The 22,380-nt window shown below is 35.8% G+C and overlaps 1 protein-coding gene across 1 annotated transcript; it reads left to right on the forward strand.

Moving 5' to 3' along the window:
- Positions 1-13,160: 13,160 nt before the first annotated feature.
- On the forward strand, positions 13,161-17,677 carry LOC109210966. The gene is made up of 9 exons (XM_019374450.1): positions 13,161-13,324; positions 13,474-13,692; positions 13,777-14,000; positions 14,136-14,194; positions 15,729-15,953; positions 16,028-16,157; positions 16,258-16,574; positions 16,708-16,852; positions 17,299-17,677. The coding sequence occupies exons 1-9, from the start codon at positions 13,315-13,317 to the stop codon at positions 17,557-17,559; spliced, it is 1,590 nt and encodes a 529-aa protein (XP_019229995.1). The 5' UTR covers positions 13,161-13,314; the 3' UTR covers positions 17,560-17,677.
- Positions 17,678-22,380: the final 4,703 nt, after the last annotated feature.

The following is a 22,380-nucleotide window of genomic DNA, read 5'->3' on the forward strand; positions in this document are numbered from 1 at the left end:
TACCAAAAATCAAAACTAGTCGTATCCAAATATTGCCCACCAATAACATCAACTTACCTATCTAACCTATTTGGCATCAAAATAAGTAAGTCTTTTGGGAAGTATTTAGAGTTCCCAATATGGCTGTCCAACGGGACGGGCCGGCCCGTCCCGTTCCGGTCCCGTCCCGTCCCGTCCCTTCCCGCTAAAAATTCAACGGGATGGGCCAATGTTACGCGGGACACGGGACGGGACGGGACGCCCGTTTCGTCCCGTTTGTCCCGTTCCGTTTCGTCCCGTTTCGTCCCGTCCCGTCCCGCGTCCCGTCCTGTCCCGCCTGTTTTTTTTTATTTTTATTTAAAAACTAGCCGTTGGCCAACGGCTTAAATTGCTAAAATGGCCGTTGCCAACGGTCCAAAAGGCCCCCACACCCCCCAAAACACCCCCAACCCCCCCACCCTCTCCCCCTCCTCCCCAACCTTTTAATATAACCCTAACTTTAATATTTGTCACTTGGCCCTATTTTCTACTATAAATACTCCCCATTCTTTCTTCATTTTTTTCCCACAAAAAATCAATCTTCTCTCTCAAATCTCTTACTTCTAATATTTCTATATTATTCTCTCAATATTGTTACTATCAAGTTGATATCTTTCAACTTTCAAGTAATTTGGGCAAATTTTTTGGAGCAACTTTCAGCTTCAAATTAATTCGTCAAGTATTTGGAGCAATATTTCGGGCAATTTCTTCAAGTTTCAATATTTAATCACGGTGCACTTCCATCTCCTAATTTTAATATATATTTTTGCGTATCATTTTAGTGCTTAATTTTTTGTGTTTACTTTACGTGTATATTTTCGTATTTCATTTTTGTGGTGTAATATTTGTGTTAGCTTTTTAAATTTAGTTTCGTATTTAAAAATGGCACCTAAAAATGTATTTGGTATGTTTAAAAAGTAATAAAAAAAAGTAGTAAAGGTGAAAGTAGTAGTAATCCCTAATCCTAACCCTTCTCCTATAGCCCCTTAGTTTCAGAACGAATATTGATGAAATGACTCATGTTTGATGAAACTTCATTTTTCCAACCCCCCACATTTTATGATGTTCATGTCGGGGAACAATTAGATCATGAAACTTTACAAAGACAAATTTGGCAATGATATTTTTTTTGAGATAGAAGAAAATGAGGATGAAGAAAAATGAGGAAGAAGAATTAGACGAAACACCCACTAGTCCTGCAACACAAGCTCCAACTCAGAGTCAATCTCAGTCTGGAGCTTTACCCCCTGTACCCCCTGTAAGGGGTAAAGACTAAGGTGAAACGTCCCAAAACATCACTTGTATGAATTTTTTTAACATATAAGAGTAAATCATCGTGCTATCTGTGAAAAATGTAAGCAAACAATTTGCACACTCATTAAGTGGTGGACGGGGGGTTACTAGACACTTGAGAAGTGTCACAAAGATTTAGGATAAAAGCTAACATAGAAGCCGGAAAAATTATAGATCCTACCATTGATACTGGCACTCCTAGTGGATCTGGTCTAACCAATTCAACAACAACTTGACCCTCTTCGGTCATATTTACACAAATATAACAAAGATAGAGATCGTGAGAACTTAGCAAAAATGGTGGCGGTCTGTGGCTTACATACTTTTACTTTTCCTTCTCACCCGCTTTTGTGCATTCATTATTCAAGAAATGTAAACCCTGCTTTCAAGGTTTTCCCAAGACCACGTTTAGAAATGAGTTTTTAAATTTCAGACTGAATATCTTCAGTATATTCGTTGTGTATTTTATCACTTGGATTGTAAAGTGTCCATCACATCTGATATAGGTCGTAGTCCTAATGGTTGTGATTATTTAACTGTTACGTGTCATTGGTTGATCATCACTGGAACTTGCAAAAACGTATTATTGGTTATAAATTTGTTGATTCTAAACACACTGGAGCATATATTGCAACTACTGTTCTACAAATACTTGATTTTTATGGGCTTATTAATAAAGTTCTAACTATCACCTTAGATAATGCTTCTGCTAACACAACCGCGGCAAATAGCTTAAAATCCAAGACTTTGTCCAATTAATCCAACAATTTTTCATGTTAGATGTGCATGCCATATTTTTAACTTGGTTGTAAAAGATGTCTTAATTTATTTTCTGATGCTTGTTAGTAAAATACAACATGCTGTGGCTATATTTTTCGTGCTCATAAACAAAGTAGAATTCGTGAATTTGCTCAACAATGTCTAGTGCTGACCTTCCATTTAGAAAAGTTCCAAAAGATGTTTGTACTAGGTGGAATTCTACTTATGAAATGCTTAAAGTTGCTTATGAATTATCGGGTGCCCGTCCAAAAGTATTTATATGCATAATGCTTACCCTGTTTGATCAAATTGTGTGATTCTGATTGGATGAAATTAGAGAGCTTACTAAATTTTTAGAAAACTTTTATATGGCTACAAAACAATTTTCTCTGGTATATACTATCCTACTATTACAACAAATATTTATGGTATGTTTGTGGAATTTCTGTTGTATTTGGTAAGTATAAAAAAATCCAACTTATGCACCAGCCATTAAAGAAATGATTTTAAAATTTAAAAAGTATTTTTTCCCTATCCGAAGTTTATTTAATTTTCTACACTACTTAACCCATCTTTAAAACTTAGAGGTGCAAAGGGTCTTGTTCGTAAAATTATATAGAATTTAGAAATTTCAAGAACATGAAGAACCATCTCTCGAAAACTGCCAAGCTAGCATATATTTTTATGCTAGATCAATGTTTGATAAATATAAATCTATGGATACAACTAGTACTGAAACTGCTCCTTTACTTCTAAGTCTGGAGCAGAAAGTTTTATGGGAAGATATGGATGATATAACAGGTTTTGATTCCTCTATTGATGATGAACTTGATTCTTATCTTAATCAAGGATTGGAAAATATTAAAGACGAAGAAGGCAAGGAACAACTTTTGTCATGGTGGAGGGAGCGTGGCAAGGCTTTTCCAACACTTTCAATTATGGCCCGAGATATCCTGGCTATTCAATCATCATCAGTAGCATCGGAGAGTGCATTTAGCGCGGCAAGATTTTAAATTGGAGATCATAGACATTCATAGCGGAGGACAGTCTAGAGATTTCCGTCTTATTCAGAGATTGGATTAATTCAGAAAGAAGAATCTTGGTTTTCAAAAAACTATTCACTAGGGAGGAAGAGAATACAACGAGATACTTACCACTGGAGCGATGATGGCATGGAGCTCATGGAACATCAATCAATATTGCCAATTCCAGTAGAATGTCCAAGAGATATTATTGATAAGTTACAAAGAAGTTATATAGGAGCTTACAAATATTAGTATGATAATTTGTAATTAGCTACTAAGAGGCTAGTTCAAACAGAACCCTTCTAAAGGTGCTGCGTAGATTAGGTGCTCTTCAAAAGAATTGTTTTGTATTGAGATTTGAAAGTTCTTTAATAAATAAATGCTCTAAGAGATGATTATTTTTATGATTTGCGGTGTTACTTAATAGTTAATACTTTGAAATTATATTAAATAAATTATAACTCTATTATAAATTTATATTTACTAGATTATTTCATTACAAGTCTTTTGTTTTAATATTTTATAATTCTTTACTTAGTTTTCTAATTTACTTTTTTAACATACTAACATAGTAATATTTAAGTTTATTAAATAAGTCAAAAATCTAGCCGTTGCAAACTTTAAAAACATAGTAATTTTCAAAAAACTAGAATTTTTTTTTATTTTTTTTTAAAATACACTAAGGCCCGCGAACCCGTCCCGCGACCCGTCCCGTTCCCGTTTCCCGGTCCCGTCCCGTCCCGTTTGGTTGGCGGGACGGGACGGGACGACCGTTTCGTCCCGTTTGTCCCGTCCCGTTTCGTCCCGTCCCGCCACCGTCCCGCCTAAATCTCGTCCCGTCCCGTCCCGTCCCGTTAAAATCGTCCCGTCCCGTCCCGTCCCGTTCCGTTGGACACCCATAGTTCCCAATAACCAACAACAAGCCCAAATCATCCGACTACCAATTCATCCTTGATAACATGAATAGGAGACTAGCCAACTGGAAATCTAATTTCCTCAATATAGTGGGTAGGACAACCCTAGCTAAATCAGTGCTAAATAGTATGCCCAACCATGTGATGCAATACAATTTGCTACCCTTAAACATTCTCAAACACATTGACAAGATACAAAAAAAATCATATGGGGTACCACAAATTATAAAAAGAAACTTCATCTAATTAACTGGAAAATTGTCTCCTCTCCTAAAGACCAAGGGGGTCTAGGAATTCATGCTGCGAAAGATAAAAATCTCGTCAAGTTAGCTAACCTCGCGTGGAGATTAATCCATCAAAATCAATCCTCTTGGGTAACTACCCTCTCTTCCTTGTTTGGTCACAACTTAAATTCAAAGAATTATTCCTTCGTTTGGAAAAGTGCTGTCAAAGGTTGGGAAGTATGTCACAAAGGTATTAATTGGATTCCCAACACCAACTCTAACCTAGGTGTTTGGGACTCGAATTGGATTCCTCATTTCAAAAATCTTAGATCCTCTCTAGTAGGTCCTCTCACTAAAGAGTCTATTAATCTTTCTATATGGGATATTTGGGTTCAAAACAAATGGGACTTTGGTAAATTATCCTTCACCCTCCCTGAGTCTTTAAGAAATAGCATTCTTTCAATTTACCCTAAGCTCTACCCCAAAGACACAGCGACCTAGGACTTGTCTAGTGACGGTAAATTCACATCTAGGAGTTATTACAACCTACTAAACTTTACCAACCATTCTATCGCAGGTTTCAACTGGATCTGGGCACTCAACTGCCCGAATAAAATAAAAAATTTCCTTTGAAAATGTCTTCACAACAAACTACCAACTCGTGCCTACCTCAATTACATAGGGATCAACATAGACCCTATATGCACTGTGTGCAAATCAGGTATTGAAAATATTGATCATATTTTCATAGAATGCCCAGCCGTTTATGGATTCTGGGATAAAATGGGTTTTAAAAGCAGTTCAAATACCACCTCCAACCATTGGCTAACTTCCTTACGAGACCTTCATCCTCCATATCTTCCTAAGCTTATTCACTGGTCTGATCTTTTTCCTTTTGTCATTTGGAATATTTGGTTAAATCATAATAATAATAATGTGGAAAATACTTCCTACAGACTATCTATTAAAAGTTCAGTTATGCTGGCCACTGAATATAAATTGCTAACCCAACGAAATCAATCGATTACTAAGAAGCACGCAATAAGGGTCACATGGCATAAACCACCTGTGGGTCAGCTGAAGCTTAACATAGATGGTGCTTTCAATAAAATCCATATCCTAGCAGGCTTGGGAGGCTGCTTCAGGGACAGTCATGGCCAATGAATTCTGGGCTATCAACATCACTGCCCAGCTTCATCACCACTTTAGTGCGAACTGGAAGCTCTAAAGGAAGGGCTAGAAATAGCCTTATCTCATGGTTTCACTTCACTAGTGATAGAAACGGACTCTACAGAGGTAATCAAATCATTTACTAACGACAATGAAACTAACTATATGACTGTCAACTATTGCAGGTGGCTAATGCACCGGCTGAAGGAGACGAAAATAATGCATAACTTCAGAGATAGGAATCAAGTGGCACATGAACTGGCTAAGGAAGCACTGGAAAAGCGACTGGATCATCAACTACTAGTTAGGCCCCCTAGTAATATCCTAAATAAGCTAGACGCAAAAAGGGTTGGCTATGTTTATTTAGTTAAGAAATTACCTACTCTTGTTTTGTGTGATCTTGCCAAACTGGGCAATATGAATATCCTCAATTCTACTATCACTGAGGATGATGTAATGAACTATGTTACGTAACTCTTATAAATATCTATCCTTGTTTGTCAAAAAAAAGAATAGATTTAATTAGTCTTTCACTATCTATATGTTTTATAACTTATTATTCTCTTTTCAGTTGCTTTCAGTTATTTTCATAGTTTTCTTTCATTCACTAAGTCCATATTTTGTCAATTCATCATAATTTTCTCCTCTTCACTTCTAACATCACCTAGAAACATTTTGTTCACTTTTTAATACAACATAATATTTTGATAATGACCAGAATTACATCCCCAAAATGGGCTTCGCTAGTTATAAAAATAGAGAGAAAATTTTACTACAAACCAATCATAAGGTTTGTCAGACAGTATAATTAAGTAGGAATTTTGCTTTGATACTTAGAGTGACAACACATTTTATAACCTAAAAATGGACAAATACGACCCTTATGTGTTAATTTTATGTTTTTCTCTATTTGTATGCATAACAAAACTAACTTTTTTTTGTAACACAAGTTTTATGATAATGATTGAATTTAATTAGCAAATTATTCCCCTGTATAAACTTCCTTTCTTTCAACATAATAATGTAGGCGTTTGTTGCGACGGAATTAGCTGAAGAGAGGGGCTACGCTAAGTCTTTGTTTAAACAAAAGTTTTATCAAGTCTATGTATAAGTTTTAAAGTCAGAGAATATTTCATTATTTTATTCTTAGTGATCTCGAAGTGATCACGCACGAAAGAGAAATCTATTTATATATAAATTAATTACCCTCGAGTCAATTGAGTCCTGCTATTTTATTTTGTGTTTGGAAGTTGGCACCTAACGTACCATGTGATGTGAGTTTGATTTCACATTCTCCATTCGTAATGGAAGATTCTGCAGGATTTGATTTTGTGAAATACTGCTGCATAGTTTTGAGCCATTCTAGCCTGTATCTCTCCCTTTAAAAGATAATTACAGTACTAAATTAGTACTCTCTTATATAACTCTATGGTCTACCGAAGTTTAGACAAAATGTTTTTGGAAGGAAGACTGATCACGCCCAACTCTAGTCCTATAAAGGATAAGCGGTCGCTGCAAATATAACCTAGTCTAAAAGTTCGGAGTCGAATCCCACAGAGAACTAAGGCTTAGCTACAATTGTTCAGTATTGCTAAGAAATACAAGTTCAAATAATTTTCTAGTTATAAAGATTGTAATTTTTATTTTAAACTAGTTAATTAACAAATACTAAAAGCAGTAAAATCATCCACTAACAAGACTAAGTGTTGGAGACAAGATTAAGGAGGTCTAGAGTTATAATCTCCCCAATTGTCGGAATCCTTCCCGCTACGCCTTCTATAATTTCGACTAAGTATTCTCTACCGATCGTGAGTACTCGGGGTATCATAATTCTCTTGCGGTAACTACCATAATTTACTAGACATATTCTTCTGAACTACGCTAGCTGGCACTAATTCACCGTTCACTAAGATTGCACCAAGGTTTCGTTATTCCTAATCCCACCTTTAAACCCTCCGTATTGATTCCTCACATACATTAGGAGTGATATTGTTCAACAACTACCTAAATATATACTCTTTTCCAAGCAATACACACTAAATAGGTACAATCAATTGATGGCCATTCAATCAACAACAATAAACACGTAGTTGAACAAGTAGAGAAATCCAACAACTCAATTATATAAAAATATAACAAGAATTTATCCTACAAAAGGTTCCATCAAAACCCTAAATAACAAATAAGCTATTCATAATAGTATGTAAAACTACAATACTAAAATTCATAACCAATAATAAAAAATCAGAAGAAGAAAGAGAAAAACTCGTAGAAGAAGTCTCCGCCTTGCTCCTAGCTTGTTCTTGCCTCCTTAGGCCGGATCCCCTCTCAAAAAACGTTCCCCTCCTTTAAACATGTTTAGGACGTATTTATAGGCTAGGGTTGAAGTCCTTGAGTCCAAATCCGGGTCGAAGTCTTTTAATTCGCGAACTTTTGACTATCGGGCTAAAGACCTCGCGAGGCCAGGCTTATAGCGCGGTCAAGTTGGCTACAGAGCTAGCTATGCCTAGCCTGTAACACGGCCAAGCTGGCTACAGAGTTGGCTACGCGCGCTTGTAGCCAGGCTTGAGTACTTCATGTTTTTGTGCTCCTTTCTCGTATTTTTGTCCTCTTTTTGTGCAACTTTTACTCGTTCTTGTCTTTTGATGCTCCTACACATAGAACAACATAATTTAGCTCAAGCGTCGCACAATTAACCACTAAACTAACAACATGTAATGCGAGTAATGTACTAAAAATATAGCATTTTTGGCCAAACATCACTACTCCACACTTAAACGTTGCTTGTCCTCGAGTCAACCACCAATTCACACTAGCCTTGAGCACTTTATTTTCTTTTAACACATCTGACGCACACCGTACCTATGACTATGGTTGATAGCAACAATTGAACTTTAGCATATGCCTTCAACACACACTTCCTTTTACTTTATGCCATACTTCAAAAATTTATTCAACACCAAGACAACATGCTCATAAAAATCCTAGCCTCATAAACCGACTCAATATCACAATGCATTCGTGGCTCGAACACTTAGCATCATAGAGAAATCTAACAACATCTCCTACCCCTCGCGAAATCATGTGCCCTCACAACAAGAACAAAAGAGTAAGTTGAATCCATACATTCGAACCAAATTCTCAAATATATTTTAAGGACTCACATATATCAAGGAAATTTCTCACTCTCACACATAAGTCACATGTATGCACAATGTACCATAGGCTTGCCCATTATGTAAACCTCCACTAATGTAGGCTTGCTCGATCTAAAATCAAGTAAGACTTTTTCATAGTTGTAACATGGGCTAAGGGAAGGGTAAGATATATTTTGAAATAGTGGTTAACCCTCCTAAGCACTTTAACACATCACATATTTCTTTACGCGCAAATTCTTCAACCTCAGCTTCGATTTCACAAACAATGTCATCCAAGAGCTTTCCCTTTTTTTTCTTTAAGCACTACTTCACCTCACACCTACTAGCAAAGATAATATATCAATTTATTCATCTACATATATATTTTTTTATTTTTTTTATTTTTTTCTTTTTATTTTGTAATTTTTCTCTCTTTTTCCCGTAGTAGTGTATTCTTTTGAAAAATACGTGCACCTTTTCTCTTTCATTGGTTTCACTTATAAGTCACCCGCATTCCTTCCTAATTTCTTCTAGCACTCATTTTACAATTAAAGTGCTTTAAGAGGTACAAGGATCAAAACAATGACAATCAAGAATAAAGGGATATAAGCTTGTAATGTGGTTGCCAAATAAAAGTCTATAGGCTCAAAATAATTGAATAGGGATAAATTTTATTTGTGGTAGGCATTAAGTTGAAAAAGATCAAAGAAAGCCAAAAATCATTTTTCAAACCAAGCAAAGCCTAGGATTTCGCTTCAACTCACATGACGGGCAAGTTTTAGACTCAGTTACAATAACATGGACTACACAAGAAGATCTCACCACACATGGCACATGATTCACTAAGGACGATTCTATTCCGACTCTCAAATAATTACAAGTATTCACGGAGCCACAAATTATTAAGCATTAAGCACAAAGTGAACACGAGCCAAGAAAACGAGACATAGGCGTCAATAGACATGCTATCTAACTCAACAAGGCATCATAAGCAACTTCAAACCATAGGGAAGGTAATACACATGCTAGAGCCTAAATATGCTAATATCAAACACCTCAAAAGGGCGCCTAGAAATCTCATCTTCCTTCTTTTATTTAAATCCTAATCTACTCTAAAACTAAAAAAAATTATGACTCGGTTCAAACAACATCCCATGAAAAATAACCGAGGCACAAAGAAAAACCACGGGGGATTATTACTACCTAAAGTAAAAATTAAAAGACATGATTTTTGGATTTCAATTATTATTATTATTTTGTGTGTTTTTGGTCAGACTTTAAACCACTCAAGAAAACTGCCTAGGAGATTCATCGTTGGGAAAAGTCCAATATTTTTCTTTAAAAAAAAATTCTTCAATTAAACTAACACAATTAAAATAGCATAGAAAGTCACCCAGACAATCTCCTCACCCCACACATAAAATTGTGCATTGTCCCTAGTGCACACCATAACTAATAAGAGGGTAAAAGAAATTCCCTAGAAGGCCAAAGACCGAAGCACTAATAGCTCATGGGGTTCTCAGACTTCTCTCCTGGATATTTTTCTCTGTGCGGGCACCCAACACTTAGTTCTAATCATCTGGCTTGCTATTGCATCCTTCCAATAGCTTATTTTCCATGCTCCTACAAAATAAAAAATGACACTATAAAAATAATACAATAAAAAAATACTTAAAAAAAACTAAAAATAAAAGAAAGCAGTAAAGTTGGGTTGCTTCCCAATAAGCACCTGATTTAACGTCGCAGCACGACGTGAATCACTTTCTGCCTCAATCTCGAGCTTATGAATTGAACCCCAAATTTTGATTCAAGCTTATGATCGTGCTTTTGGGATAGTGGACCAAATCTAACTAGCCCAAGGAAATAATGTAATATTCTGCACTTCTGGGACTTTATGTGAGGTGTGTAATCTTGACTTTCTGGCACGAAAAGTTCCAGAATATAGACACCTTGTTTCTCATTCAAATGCTTCTCCATTGGCTCGGATGACTCTATTTCCATATTATCATCCAAACACAATGTGGAAAATACTTGGAGTGAGGGCCAATGCGCTCAAATACATAAACTTCAGAAATTCCAACATCCTCAACACCAATGACACTAGAATCAACAAAAATTTTATTCTCACTGTCCTTGGCTGATTCTAGTATCACGTCTTCAATATCGGCATCCTCACATTCTAGTTGGCTAGGTTGTTGGTATTCTACTATGACCTCATCCATCAGAGTATCAACGGCTGACTCTAATTCACATTGTTTTCGGCTACTATCCACTATAGTGACTTGTCGAACATTCAGAGCTTCTACCACTTGACTCACTTGAGCCTTCAAATTATGAATAGTTGCCTCTTGCATTTGTATCCATAATTTTGTGTCATTATTTTGTTCAACAAGGCACCTTAGTATATCCTTGATCTCTTTCAGGTCATCATCCCCGGGTTCTTTGTTCCTATTAACTTCACAAGAAAAAGTAGAACCATCATAGTAAGGGGTTGTGGGAGGATAAGACATATACGCACAATCATGAAAGTGACCATTTTGACCACCGCACACATCACACACATTCCACAAATAAGATTGAGTTGGTGCACATAACTCGCTCTCTGGAACATTTTGATAAATTTTCTACGGGTGGTTTCCTTCACAATATGTATGAGGATCAAAAATAGAATTACCAACACCTAAACTCCTATAATTCCAAGATATCATATTTCTCAAATCAACAAGTAGAAAAAATAAAATTAAAAAGAATAATACAAAATAAAGTAAAAGTTCAAACTTGAAACCTAGCAATATATACAGCTACAACTACACCGTTAGTTCCCCGGCAACGGTGCCAAATTTTATCACGCCCAACTCTAGTCCTAAAAAGGATAAGCGGTCGCTACAAATATAATTCGGTCTAAAAGTCCGGAGTCGAATCCCACAGAGAACTATGAATTAGCTACAACTGTTCAATATTGCTAAGAATACAAGTTCAAATAAGTTTCTAGTTATGAATATTGTAATTTTTATTTTAAACTAATTAATTAACAAATACTAAAAGTAGTAAAATTATCCACTAACAAGACTAAGGGTTGGAGACAAGATTAAGGAGGTCTAGAGTTATGATTTTTCCAATTACCAGAATCCTTCCCGCTACGCCTTCTATAATTTCGCCTAAGTATTCTCTACCAATTGTGAGTACTTCGGTTGTCGTAATTCTCTTTCGAGCAACTACCACAATTTACTAGACATATTCTTCCGAACTACGCTAGCTTACACTAATTCATCGTTCACTAAGATCGCACCAAAGTTTCATTATTCCTAATCCCACATTTAAACCCTCTGTATTGGTTCCTCACATACGTTAGGATCAATATTGTTCAACAACTACCTAAATATGTACTTCTTTTCAAGCAATACACACTAAATAGGCACAGTCAATTGATGGCCATTCAATCAACAACAATAAACACGTAGTTGAACAAGTAGAGAAATCCAACAACTCAATTATATAAAAATATAACAAGAATTTATCCTACAAAAGGTTCCATCAAAATCCTAGATAACAAATTAGCTATTCATAATAGTATGTAAAACTACAATACTAATATTCATAACCAATGATGAAAAATTAGAAGAAGAAAGTGAAAAACTCGTAGAAGAATTCTCCGCCTTGCTCCTTGTGTGTTCTTGCCTCCTTAGGTCGAATCTCCTCTCAAAAAGCGTCCCCCTCCTTTAAACATGTTTAGGGCATATTTATAGGCTAGGGTTGAAGTCCTTGAGTCTAAATCCGGGTCGTAATATTTTAATTTGCAAACTCTTGACCATCGGGCTACAGACCTCGTGAGGCCAGGCTTATAGCTCGGCCAAGCTGGCTACGCCTAGCCTGCAGCACGGCCAAGCTGGCTACAGAGCTGGCTACGCCTGGCCTATAGCCAGGCTTGAGTACTTCATGCTTTTGTGCTCTTTTCTCGTATTTTTGTCCTCTTTTTGTGCAACTTTCACTCGTCCTTGTCTTCCGATGCTACTACACATAAAACAACATAATTTAGCTCAAACGTCGCACAATTAATCACTAAACTAAGAACATGTAAGGCGAGTAATGTACTAAAAATATAGCATTTTGGCCAAACGTCAAAGACTTTTAAATGTAGTTTTTTTTGTCTTTTCAAAATGAAGTTGGTTGGGGACCATGAGGTTTCAGAAGACGAGAAACATTGGGTGATTTCTTCCCATATGTTCAAGCTTTGGTGGATAAAGTTACTTGATAAATTTTTTTGGTGAGAGATAGCAAGTAAACCGTAGAATTAATCGAGGTACGTGCAAGCTTGCCTGATACTACATTTAATAAAAATGAAACATGTACTTACTACTACTTGTAATATATATATTTGCTTATTGTGCTCAAATATCTAAAGTATACTTTACGATAAATTACATGTGGTCAGTAAATAAAGGTCTATCATAATGGAAAAAACGAGAGTAGTCAATTTATGGTGAAATGGTAGTAGTTGCAACTTGGAATATTATGGTAGTTAGAAAATAAAATTCATATTTTATTTCTTTCAGGTCCACCACCACCTCACCTTTAAATAAATATATAGATATATATGCAGCATCCAAGGATCAGTTGACTCTGAAAAGCAGAATGCCTTTATATCTATTTTATCCACTCTTCCATTAATTCCCCAAAAAAATTTCAGAGTAGTCCAAACTGAAAAGGCAGAAACCAAGAAAGAAAGAAAGTTCAACTCTTTGTTGAAAGACTATTTCTTCTACAGAAACAAAACATGCTGAAATGTAACCCACTAAGTCCCTTCCCTCTCTCCCATTAATTCTAAAGTTTGAATTTTGACCTCGTCTTTTGTCAAAATATCATCACTATATGTTGTCTGTATATGATTACAAAAAGTCTTTTCTGTTTCTTATATATAAATTTTCTTATGCAGATAGCTATGGAAAAGTGGTTGCTTCACATATATTGGTTGCAAGTCTGGTGGGAATTATATCTGCTTTCGCCATGCATCTTCACAAATCTTCTAAATCTAAATCCAAATCTTCCAAAGTTGATGATAATGATCAAATAAATATAAATCTCCTTACTCCTATTTTGGACAGAAGTGAATCTAGTCGTGGTGGTAAACTCGAAAAGTTTTCCCATTATGTTGGTCAGTACTTTGTTCTTTTCGATTAATTTATTTATTTTTTCTATTTTATGTTGTTGATTATTTGAAGGTTTTTATATTGTGTAGCAAGGCAAGTGGGGTTTAAAGATGAAAATGAGTGTCCTCGCTTAGGAGAGCTAGTACAAGAATATTTGAGGAGATCCAAAGGTTGTGATAATACCATATTTGAATACTTTGCTAATGAAGAAGATGCTGAATCTTTGTATGTAAAGTTGGAGAATGAATTAGAGAGATGCATTCTTGCTTATTTTGCTTTCCATTGGAGTAAAGCTTCTCTCTTCATTAGTCAGGTATATATTATCTATTGATGTTCATTTTTCATTTTCTTTGTAAATATATAGAGAAAATCAAATTATATCAATTTTTTTTTTTTTTTTGATAAACCACAACCTAATAATTAAAGGTCAACGTCTTTTTTGTTGAAGGTGTTAAGTGTTGATTCTGATCAGAAAAGACTCAAGGATTTGGTGCTCGCAGCTACAAGGTGATTATTTCATTCACTTTAAAATAAGTGAACATCACATTATTATTATTATTATTATTATTATTATAGTATTTTCTTCCTGGATTTCGTGTTATTGTCTGCTTTAAATTAAAGTTAAATATAAAGCTGTTATCACAATTTTGTTAACGTATTTTGAAATACTTAACTTTTACTATATTTTATTGGAGTAGTATTATTACATTTTATTTAAACAAATTAATAATGGTGAAGAAAATGGGATACGGAAATTATACTGCTGGATTGTTGTTTCGAGCAGAAGTATTTTCTGTCAATTTTGTTAGGCCTATTGTCAATACTCTTACATGGTGGGATTTGAAATCGACGACCACCAATTCTATTTCACCTTATTCAGACAATAATTTCATTTATTTTACGAGTTATATTAACAGAAGGCATTATAAAAATCAAACTTTTATTTTATTTTGTGTGGTCAATCTGAAAGGAGGGTTTGAGAATCCAAACAGCATGTTTGAAACTTTCATGTAATCTGAAAACAAAAATTTAAGGATTTAAATAAATACAGTAGTTATTAGTACAAAATAATATAATATCTTAATTTTTTGCTATTTTCTTCAAGCATACAGTAGTTATTTGGTTAAAAGTATTCTTCTTGTTTTTCTAACTTTTTTGAGATATGGCATGTTTTAAATAATGGAATAGAAAAAATGTAGAGAAGGGATGGCATTTATTGAGATTGCAACTTGTAAAGACAGCGACTCTCCTCCAAAACGATTATTTTACTAGCTAGTATTTCTTTTCTTTGAGGTAGATGGCATTAGGCATATCAACTTTTAGTAAAACTATGACAAATTAAGGAAAATCTTAACTCATTTGATAGATATGAAGAGGCGTACTAGATTAGCTCAATTCATGGCACACACTTCCAACCAAGTAATGTCACCATTTTTTTATATATATAGTTCTTCTAGAAAAACAATGTGTACGTATAACAACTGCCTTGAAAAATAAAGTAAATACACACATTAATTTAAGATAGAAAGTAAAATGTTTAATTAATTCCTAGCCCCAAACCCTTGTAGTCTTGTACAACCCAAATTGATACGAAAATCTGATTTCATCACTGCATGTAGTAAGATTAAAAGTCTATAAATGCACAAAGTATTACTCGTTCACGCAGGATTTGAGGGGTACGATGTAGGCATCCTACTCTGATGCAAGTATTAACAGCTGATTTTACGACTCGAACCCGTAACCTATAGACAGGGGTGAATGTAATATATATATATATATATATATATATATATATATATATATATATATATATATATATATATATATATATATGTAACAAGTTCAATTGAACCCATAAATTTGGACGCGTAATCAAGATTATATGTAATAATTCATTAAAATTGCAAAAATATTAGATATATATGAAACAAAAACTTTAAAAATTGAAGTCATAGAATTTAAATTGTGGATCCAGTTTTGCCAACTTAATCAAGATTCCCATTCACTAAAAGTGTATGTTGAGTAATATTGGTGATTGTAGGAAGCAGAGATTCGAGAAGATAACAAAGGAGTTGAAGGTGACAAGGGTATTTTCTACACTGGTAGAGGAGATGAAGGCAATTGGAACAGTTTCATCAAATGGGGACTCCAAATGTACAGACGTTATGGTCCCTGTGGCTCACAGTCAACGAAGTCCAGTGCTCCTCCTCATGGGTGGCGGCATGGGTGCCGGCAAATCCACTGTCCTCAAAGACATCCTCAAACAGTAGTAATTTCATCTCTATTTTAATTTCCTTTCTTTGCAATTCATTTACAAATTTTGACTAATGTTTTTGGCAGGTCTTTTTGGTCCGAAGCAGCTGCAAATGCAGTGGTGGTAGAGGCAGATGCTTTCAAGGAAACTGATGTAATTTACAGAGCCCTTAGCTCAAGAGGTCATCATCACGACATGCTTCAAACTGCTGAATTGGTAACAACAATTTTTACTCTATACGAATGCTTAGTCAATGTGTTTATATGAATTACTAATATACTAATGTTTGAATTTAACGTTCATAATATATAAACAGGTACATCAAAATTCAACAGATGCAGCATCTTCCCTCCTAGTCACAGCTCTTAACGAAGGGCGCGATGTTATAATGGATGGAACCTTATCATGGGTGCCATTTGTTGAGCAGACAATAGCCATGGCAAGAAATGTACACAAACATCGGTATCGAATGGGGGAAGGTTACAAGGTTGCAGAGGATGGGACAGTTACTGAAAATTATTGGGAACAAGCTGAACAGGAACAAGGAGAAGAGGCTAACATCACTAAACCTTACAGAATTGAATTGGTGGGAGTTGTATGTGATCCTTACCTAGCTGTTGTTAGAGGCATCAGGTATATATATATATATATATATATATATAGATTACTTCTAATTAAGATACACATGTGATTTGTTGTAATTTCGATGTAAATTCCCTAACGTTATTTATTCTTTTATCTTATTCCTTGTGAAATATTTATGCAGGAGAGCTATAGGAACAGGGAGGGCAGTTAGAGTGAAGCCTCAACTCAAATCTCACAAGAGATTTGCAAATGCATTTCCTAAGTACTGTGATATTGTTGATAACGCCAGACTCTACTGCACCAACGTTTTAGGCTCCAAACCAACGGTAACAATATTCTTATCTCTATTGTATTTGCTGCGGTCTGTTCTACTAACATCATTCGTACGTGCAACGTACTGTAGACATGCATATTCCTAGATGAAATTGAAATTTTTTTTGGAGTTCTAAGGATTTACCTTTATTTAAGTGCCGCACACTAACACAATCAGAAACAGGTAAATCTATGTGATAAGCATCAACTCGGTAACTCAATGAAAATTGCTATAATTGGTTAAACTACACTATGACTTAAATCTTTTGTAAATTCAAAGTGATAAGCTTAAATAAGTTCATACCTACTTTAAAAGGGAAAGAATGTCACCTATGAATTTTCATTATTCGGCTCTTGAAAATTATTTTACTGTCACCTTAACCCTTCCAGAAAATAAATAGTCCAATCATATCATCTTTATTTATTCTTCCGTTGACTTTTTGTCGAAATTTAAATGCAGTTAATAGCATGGAAAGATGGAGAGAATAAGATGTTGGTGGAACCGGAAGACATCAAATGTTTAGAAATGGTAAGAAATGTGAATGAAGAAGCAGAGTCAATATACGAACTCTACCCAAAAGATGAATTAGCGCAGCCTGGTTCAGTTTGGAATGACATGGTTTTATTACCTACAAGGTCTATTCTCCAGCAAGAGCTCAAAGCAGCCATTGGAAAAATTGAAAATCGGCCAAAATTGCTTGAAGCTCTTAAAGCTGATTAGAAACAGACAAATTTTTATTGTAGTAGTAACTTTTTGTGACTTTTTTTCAAATGCCCAAATGTTAATGTTACAACTTACAATCATTTGAATTTGGATGCCCGGCCCTTTCTTGGTTTTATTTCTTTTCGTTTAACTTTTTCAGCTTTTCTATTTTTGGGGTTAGCAAGTTTGCTAATTGGTTCAGTCGTGGTTAAATCCCAGATTATCGTCATTAGCAAACACTCTGCATGCACTTGATACGGATTGTCAATAATCTTTGGAAACACTAGACCAATGGCCCAAAAGTGCCTGTCTTCCTTATTTGGTTTAATTCCATGTCACACTAGTATAATGGCCTATACTTGGAGTTTTTTCTGTGTGCACTATCTATATTGAGTTTATAGGTGTTTGGTTGTGGTGGTTCCCACCGTACTTGAATTCTTGTGGTTTGATGTTGAGCTGCTTTTTGGTTTGTGAGGCAGAGGTATTCAATTGCGTGGGCAATTGGTGTGTTGCTAGTGATGGTTGCGGAAGTTTTTTTGAACAAATTATTATTGCGGTGTAACCAGATATGTCATAGGGTAATGTGGGTGATAATGGACAATGGGACTTGGATTTGGTTTGGTAGAATTGTTGAGCCATTAGAAGTACATAGTTCTTTTACCCCACGTATTGAAATTTGGTGGATCAAAGTCTATATGCAGTGTGTTTCAGATGGTGTTGTTTCGTGGGCAATGGAGGAAGATGTGTTCTGTATCTTCCACAATATTGCAGTAGGGACAAAAAGGGGATGAAATTATTTTTCTGTAGTATAGCATGGATGTTGTAGGTAGGCGTTTTATGATTAAAAGCCACAGAAAGTGTTTCAGTTTATTATGGCAGTTGGCTTTCCATATCCAAGTGTGTTCGAAATCCCTTGATGTTTGTGTAGATAGGCATTGCCTGATTAAAGAGTAGGTTGACTTGATAGTGAAGGAGCCATCAGTGGTTGGTTTCCAGAAGAAGTTATATGTGGCAGCTTCAAAGATGGTAGATAGGTGCTGTGAATTAGTGACTGAATGTCTGCAGGAAGTTCAAAGGATAACTGGCTTAGATCCCAAGAGTTTAATTGTAATATGTGCGAGAGATTTTTCCCCAAATCTGCATTTGTTAGTGGACCTTGAATGAGAGCCCTTAGAGGCAGTCGGGCGATGATTCCAAAGATTGATATGGTTGCCATTCGCCACATTCCAAGTTAATCCTTTTGCAAAAGAAGGGGTGAGCTTTAGCAAGGATCTTCCACATATAAGAATCAGTTGTGTTTGTGATGAAATATTTGTGTTCCTGTCTTGCTAGATATTTTTGACTCACCATCTGTGCCCGTATGCTGTTTGGGCTGTAGTGGAGGCGCCAAATGATATTGCAAAGGAGAGCTAGGTTTTTGCTCTTGGAACTGAAAAGATCCAAGCCTCCTTCTTGTTTTGGGGATGTTATAGTAGCCCAATTAACAAGGTGTCCCCTTCTTTTTTCTGTAGTTAATCACCATAGGAAGTCCCGTTGAATACGGTCTATATGTTTTCTGGTAGACGTAGGTAGGTAATTGAGTTGCATTGAATGTGTTGGTATAGCTTCCACAACATACTGAATAAAGGTGGTTGTTCCTGCTTGGATTAGGAGCTTTGCTTTCAAGCCTTTTAGTCTTATATTCATTCTATCAAGCATAAATTGATAGTCATAGCTTTTGGTTGTAGATTGGTAATTGGGAAGCCCAGATACTTCCCTACATGGTTTGCTGCCTTAATGTTTAGCATTGTGGAGAGCGTGCTCTGGATGTTGCTATCCACATTCTTTGAGAAAAGAATTTTGATTTTGTGAAGTTTATCCACTGACCAGATTATTGGGTAATTGAGTTGAAGATGTTTATGATAGAGGCATCACTAGTTGCATTTGCCTCAGAGAAGAGGATAAAGTCATCTGCGAATAGGAGGTGGGATATGGGGGGTCCTGATCGACTAATTTTTATAGGTTTCCATTGACAAAATTCAACGGCATGGTCAATGTACCTAGTAACTGATTGCATACAGATGATTAAGAGATACGGTGACAATGGGTCCCCTTGGCGTATGCCACGAGAGGGTTCAAAGAAATCTGTCGATTGACCATTGGCTATGATAGAGGTAGATGATGTTGAGATGCAGTTCATAATTAGTATGATCAATTTGACAGGAAAGTTGAGGGAATGTATGGAGTTCCGAATAAACGATCATTCCAGGCGATCAAATGATTTTTCTAAGTCTAGTTTAAGCATCATTTTCCCGTTGCCTCCTGAATTCTTTTTAAATGAGTGATTAGCTTCCTCAACTATTATTGCATTATCAATAGCACGTCTTCGCAGAATGAACCTGCACTGATCAGGGCTAATTATTTTGTTAAGGAAGGGTGTATCCTATTAACAATAATTTTTGTAATTGTCATGTAGATCGTATTGCAAAGGCTAATAGGTCTATGGTGGGAGATGTATTGTGGATTTTTTTATCTTAGGGGTGAGAGATACGTATATCTTATTTATTTGAGGGTCAATTGTAGGGGTTTGGAAATTTTGTGAGCATGTGTTGTTAATTGAGGGACTTGTGTCCGCCCAATATTTCTGGAAAAAAATTTGGTGAATACCATCTGGTCCGGGTGCTTTGAGTGGCTTAAAAGACTTTATTGCTTTGTGAATTTTAAGGGTATTTAGATCTCTACTAAGAAATTCTTTATCTCTGTCACTGAGGATATTGAGAGTGCATGGATTATGGGTAACATGTCTAGGAAAAAAGGGTAATTCATTAGTGTAAATGTCTGTAAAGTGGTTTAAGATTATGCTCCGTATATTCTGCAGGTCAAAAGTTCAGTTGGCTACAGAGTCATTGAGCCCTATGATTCTATTTTTCCTGCTTCGTTGGATGGACAACACGTGGAAAAATTTAGTATTGGTATATCCGTCATTTAGCCATTGGACTCTAGATTTTAATTTACAAACGTCCTCTTCATTTTTTAGAATTCCATTATATTCGCAAATAACTTATTCCTCAAGGTCTACGTCAAAGTTTCTTTTGTGGGTAGGATGCATATTTTGGATACCTAATATTCTATTTTGTAATGTTTGTTTCTTTTTGAAGATATTTACAAAGGTGCTCTTGTTTCATGTCTCCATATGTTCCGTAAAGGATGATATGTCATTCCTGTAGCATTTATTGTTTGACCAATGATAGTTAACTATATTGTTAAAATCAGGGTGGTTTAGCCACATTGTTTCAAAGCGGAATATGTGGGCGGATTTATTCATAGGTTTTGTTAAGTTCAAGATGACGGGACAATGATCAGAGTACGTGCGTGGCAAATGAGACATAACCACATCTGGTTATGTCCCTACCCAGTCCGGGTTGGCAAGGAAGCGGTCTAGCCGTTCCAGGATTTGGTGGCCCCTTTTTTTCCTTTTATTTGTCCACGTGAACTTGGGTTTCATGAACCCTAGGTCAATCATATTGATATTGTCTAGGCACTGTAGAAAGACAGCAGTTTTAGAATTATTTATTGGCCTTCCTCCAAACTTTTTGGAAGAAGATGTTGTTACTTCATTAAAATCCCCACAAAGAAGCCATGACATAGTATGATTTTTAGCTATAGTTTCTAGGTTATTCCATAAGATTTTTCTATTAGCTAGATTCGTACTTGCATAAACCAAGGATAAAAGCCAACAGCATGATGTTCCTCTAACCTGGATATTGACATGGATCTCCTGATCAGTAGTGGAAATTGGGTCGGCCTCAAGTGGAAGCACCTCCAGAGTGTCGATGCCCCCTTTTTCTCGCGAAATCGGGTTTATGACATTTGGGAGGACAACTCGTTTTCTTTTGGGAATTGGGTTTGAATTGAAGAGTCGCCACCTAATGATTAAGTGCATTAGGATACTAAGAAGAATTTTGATTTAGAAAACCAGAGATTGGGTAAGGGCTTGAAATTATCCCGAGGGAAAGGTGTTAGGCACCCCTCGAGATCCACTAGTGTGGTTCCCGTCCATACTATAATTGTGACTTTAAGTGCAAACAACAAATAGACAAATAGGAGTTATAAATATGAGGGGGGGAGGGGTTTTCACATAATTGTTGCAAGTAATTGCAGTTAAAAGAAGTTAAAGAAGCTGGAATTTGAGAAGAAGCAGTTTTGAAATTCTCAATAAAATAAACGAGTAAAGGGAGGAGGGTCCTAGGTTTATAAATAATATGGATCACCTCGGTAACCGTTTATACACGTGGTGTTATCGCGTGGTCGTCATATCTATATCTACCCTTTCCCACCCCGAAAAGGTATTAAACGCGGAATGGTCTCGTTTTACTTATTGCATGCTATTACCCGCCCCAATCCTATCAGGCCCGGAGGTATTTGGGACTACTAATCCTAAAGGGAAGGGGTGTGAAGTTTTATAGTTTCAAAGGACAAAATTCTAAGGCGACAATCAAAACACATATATAGCAAATTTGGGGAGAAGCACATAACCGATAGAAAGGCTTAAACAGACCTCCTTAAAACAAAGTGAAACATATAGTTTAGCATGTCTTACACGTACTGATTAGGGTCTGATTAAACTTAAGAGTTGTGGCAAACTGATTTATTACATATTTCAGATAAGAAGCCCGAATCAGGCCTGCTTGCTGGTTGTAGTTAATAGAATTTGATTCAATTTACAAGTTACCCTATGGCTTGCCTAAGTGTTAAACGAAAACCTATAGGCATGATATCTATTAGTTTCAGAAAAGAAGTAAATTGATTTTAAGGGAAAGAAATTGTCAATTACAGGAATATAAATTCTGCAGTCGTTAT

This window comes from Nicotiana attenuata, unplaced genomic scaffold (genome assembly GCF_001879085.1).
Source record: "Nicotiana attenuata strain UT unplaced genomic scaffold, NIATTr2, whole genome shotgun sequence".
Taxonomy (NCBI): Eukaryota; Viridiplantae; Streptophyta; class Magnoliopsida; order Solanales; family Solanaceae; genus Nicotiana; species Nicotiana attenuata.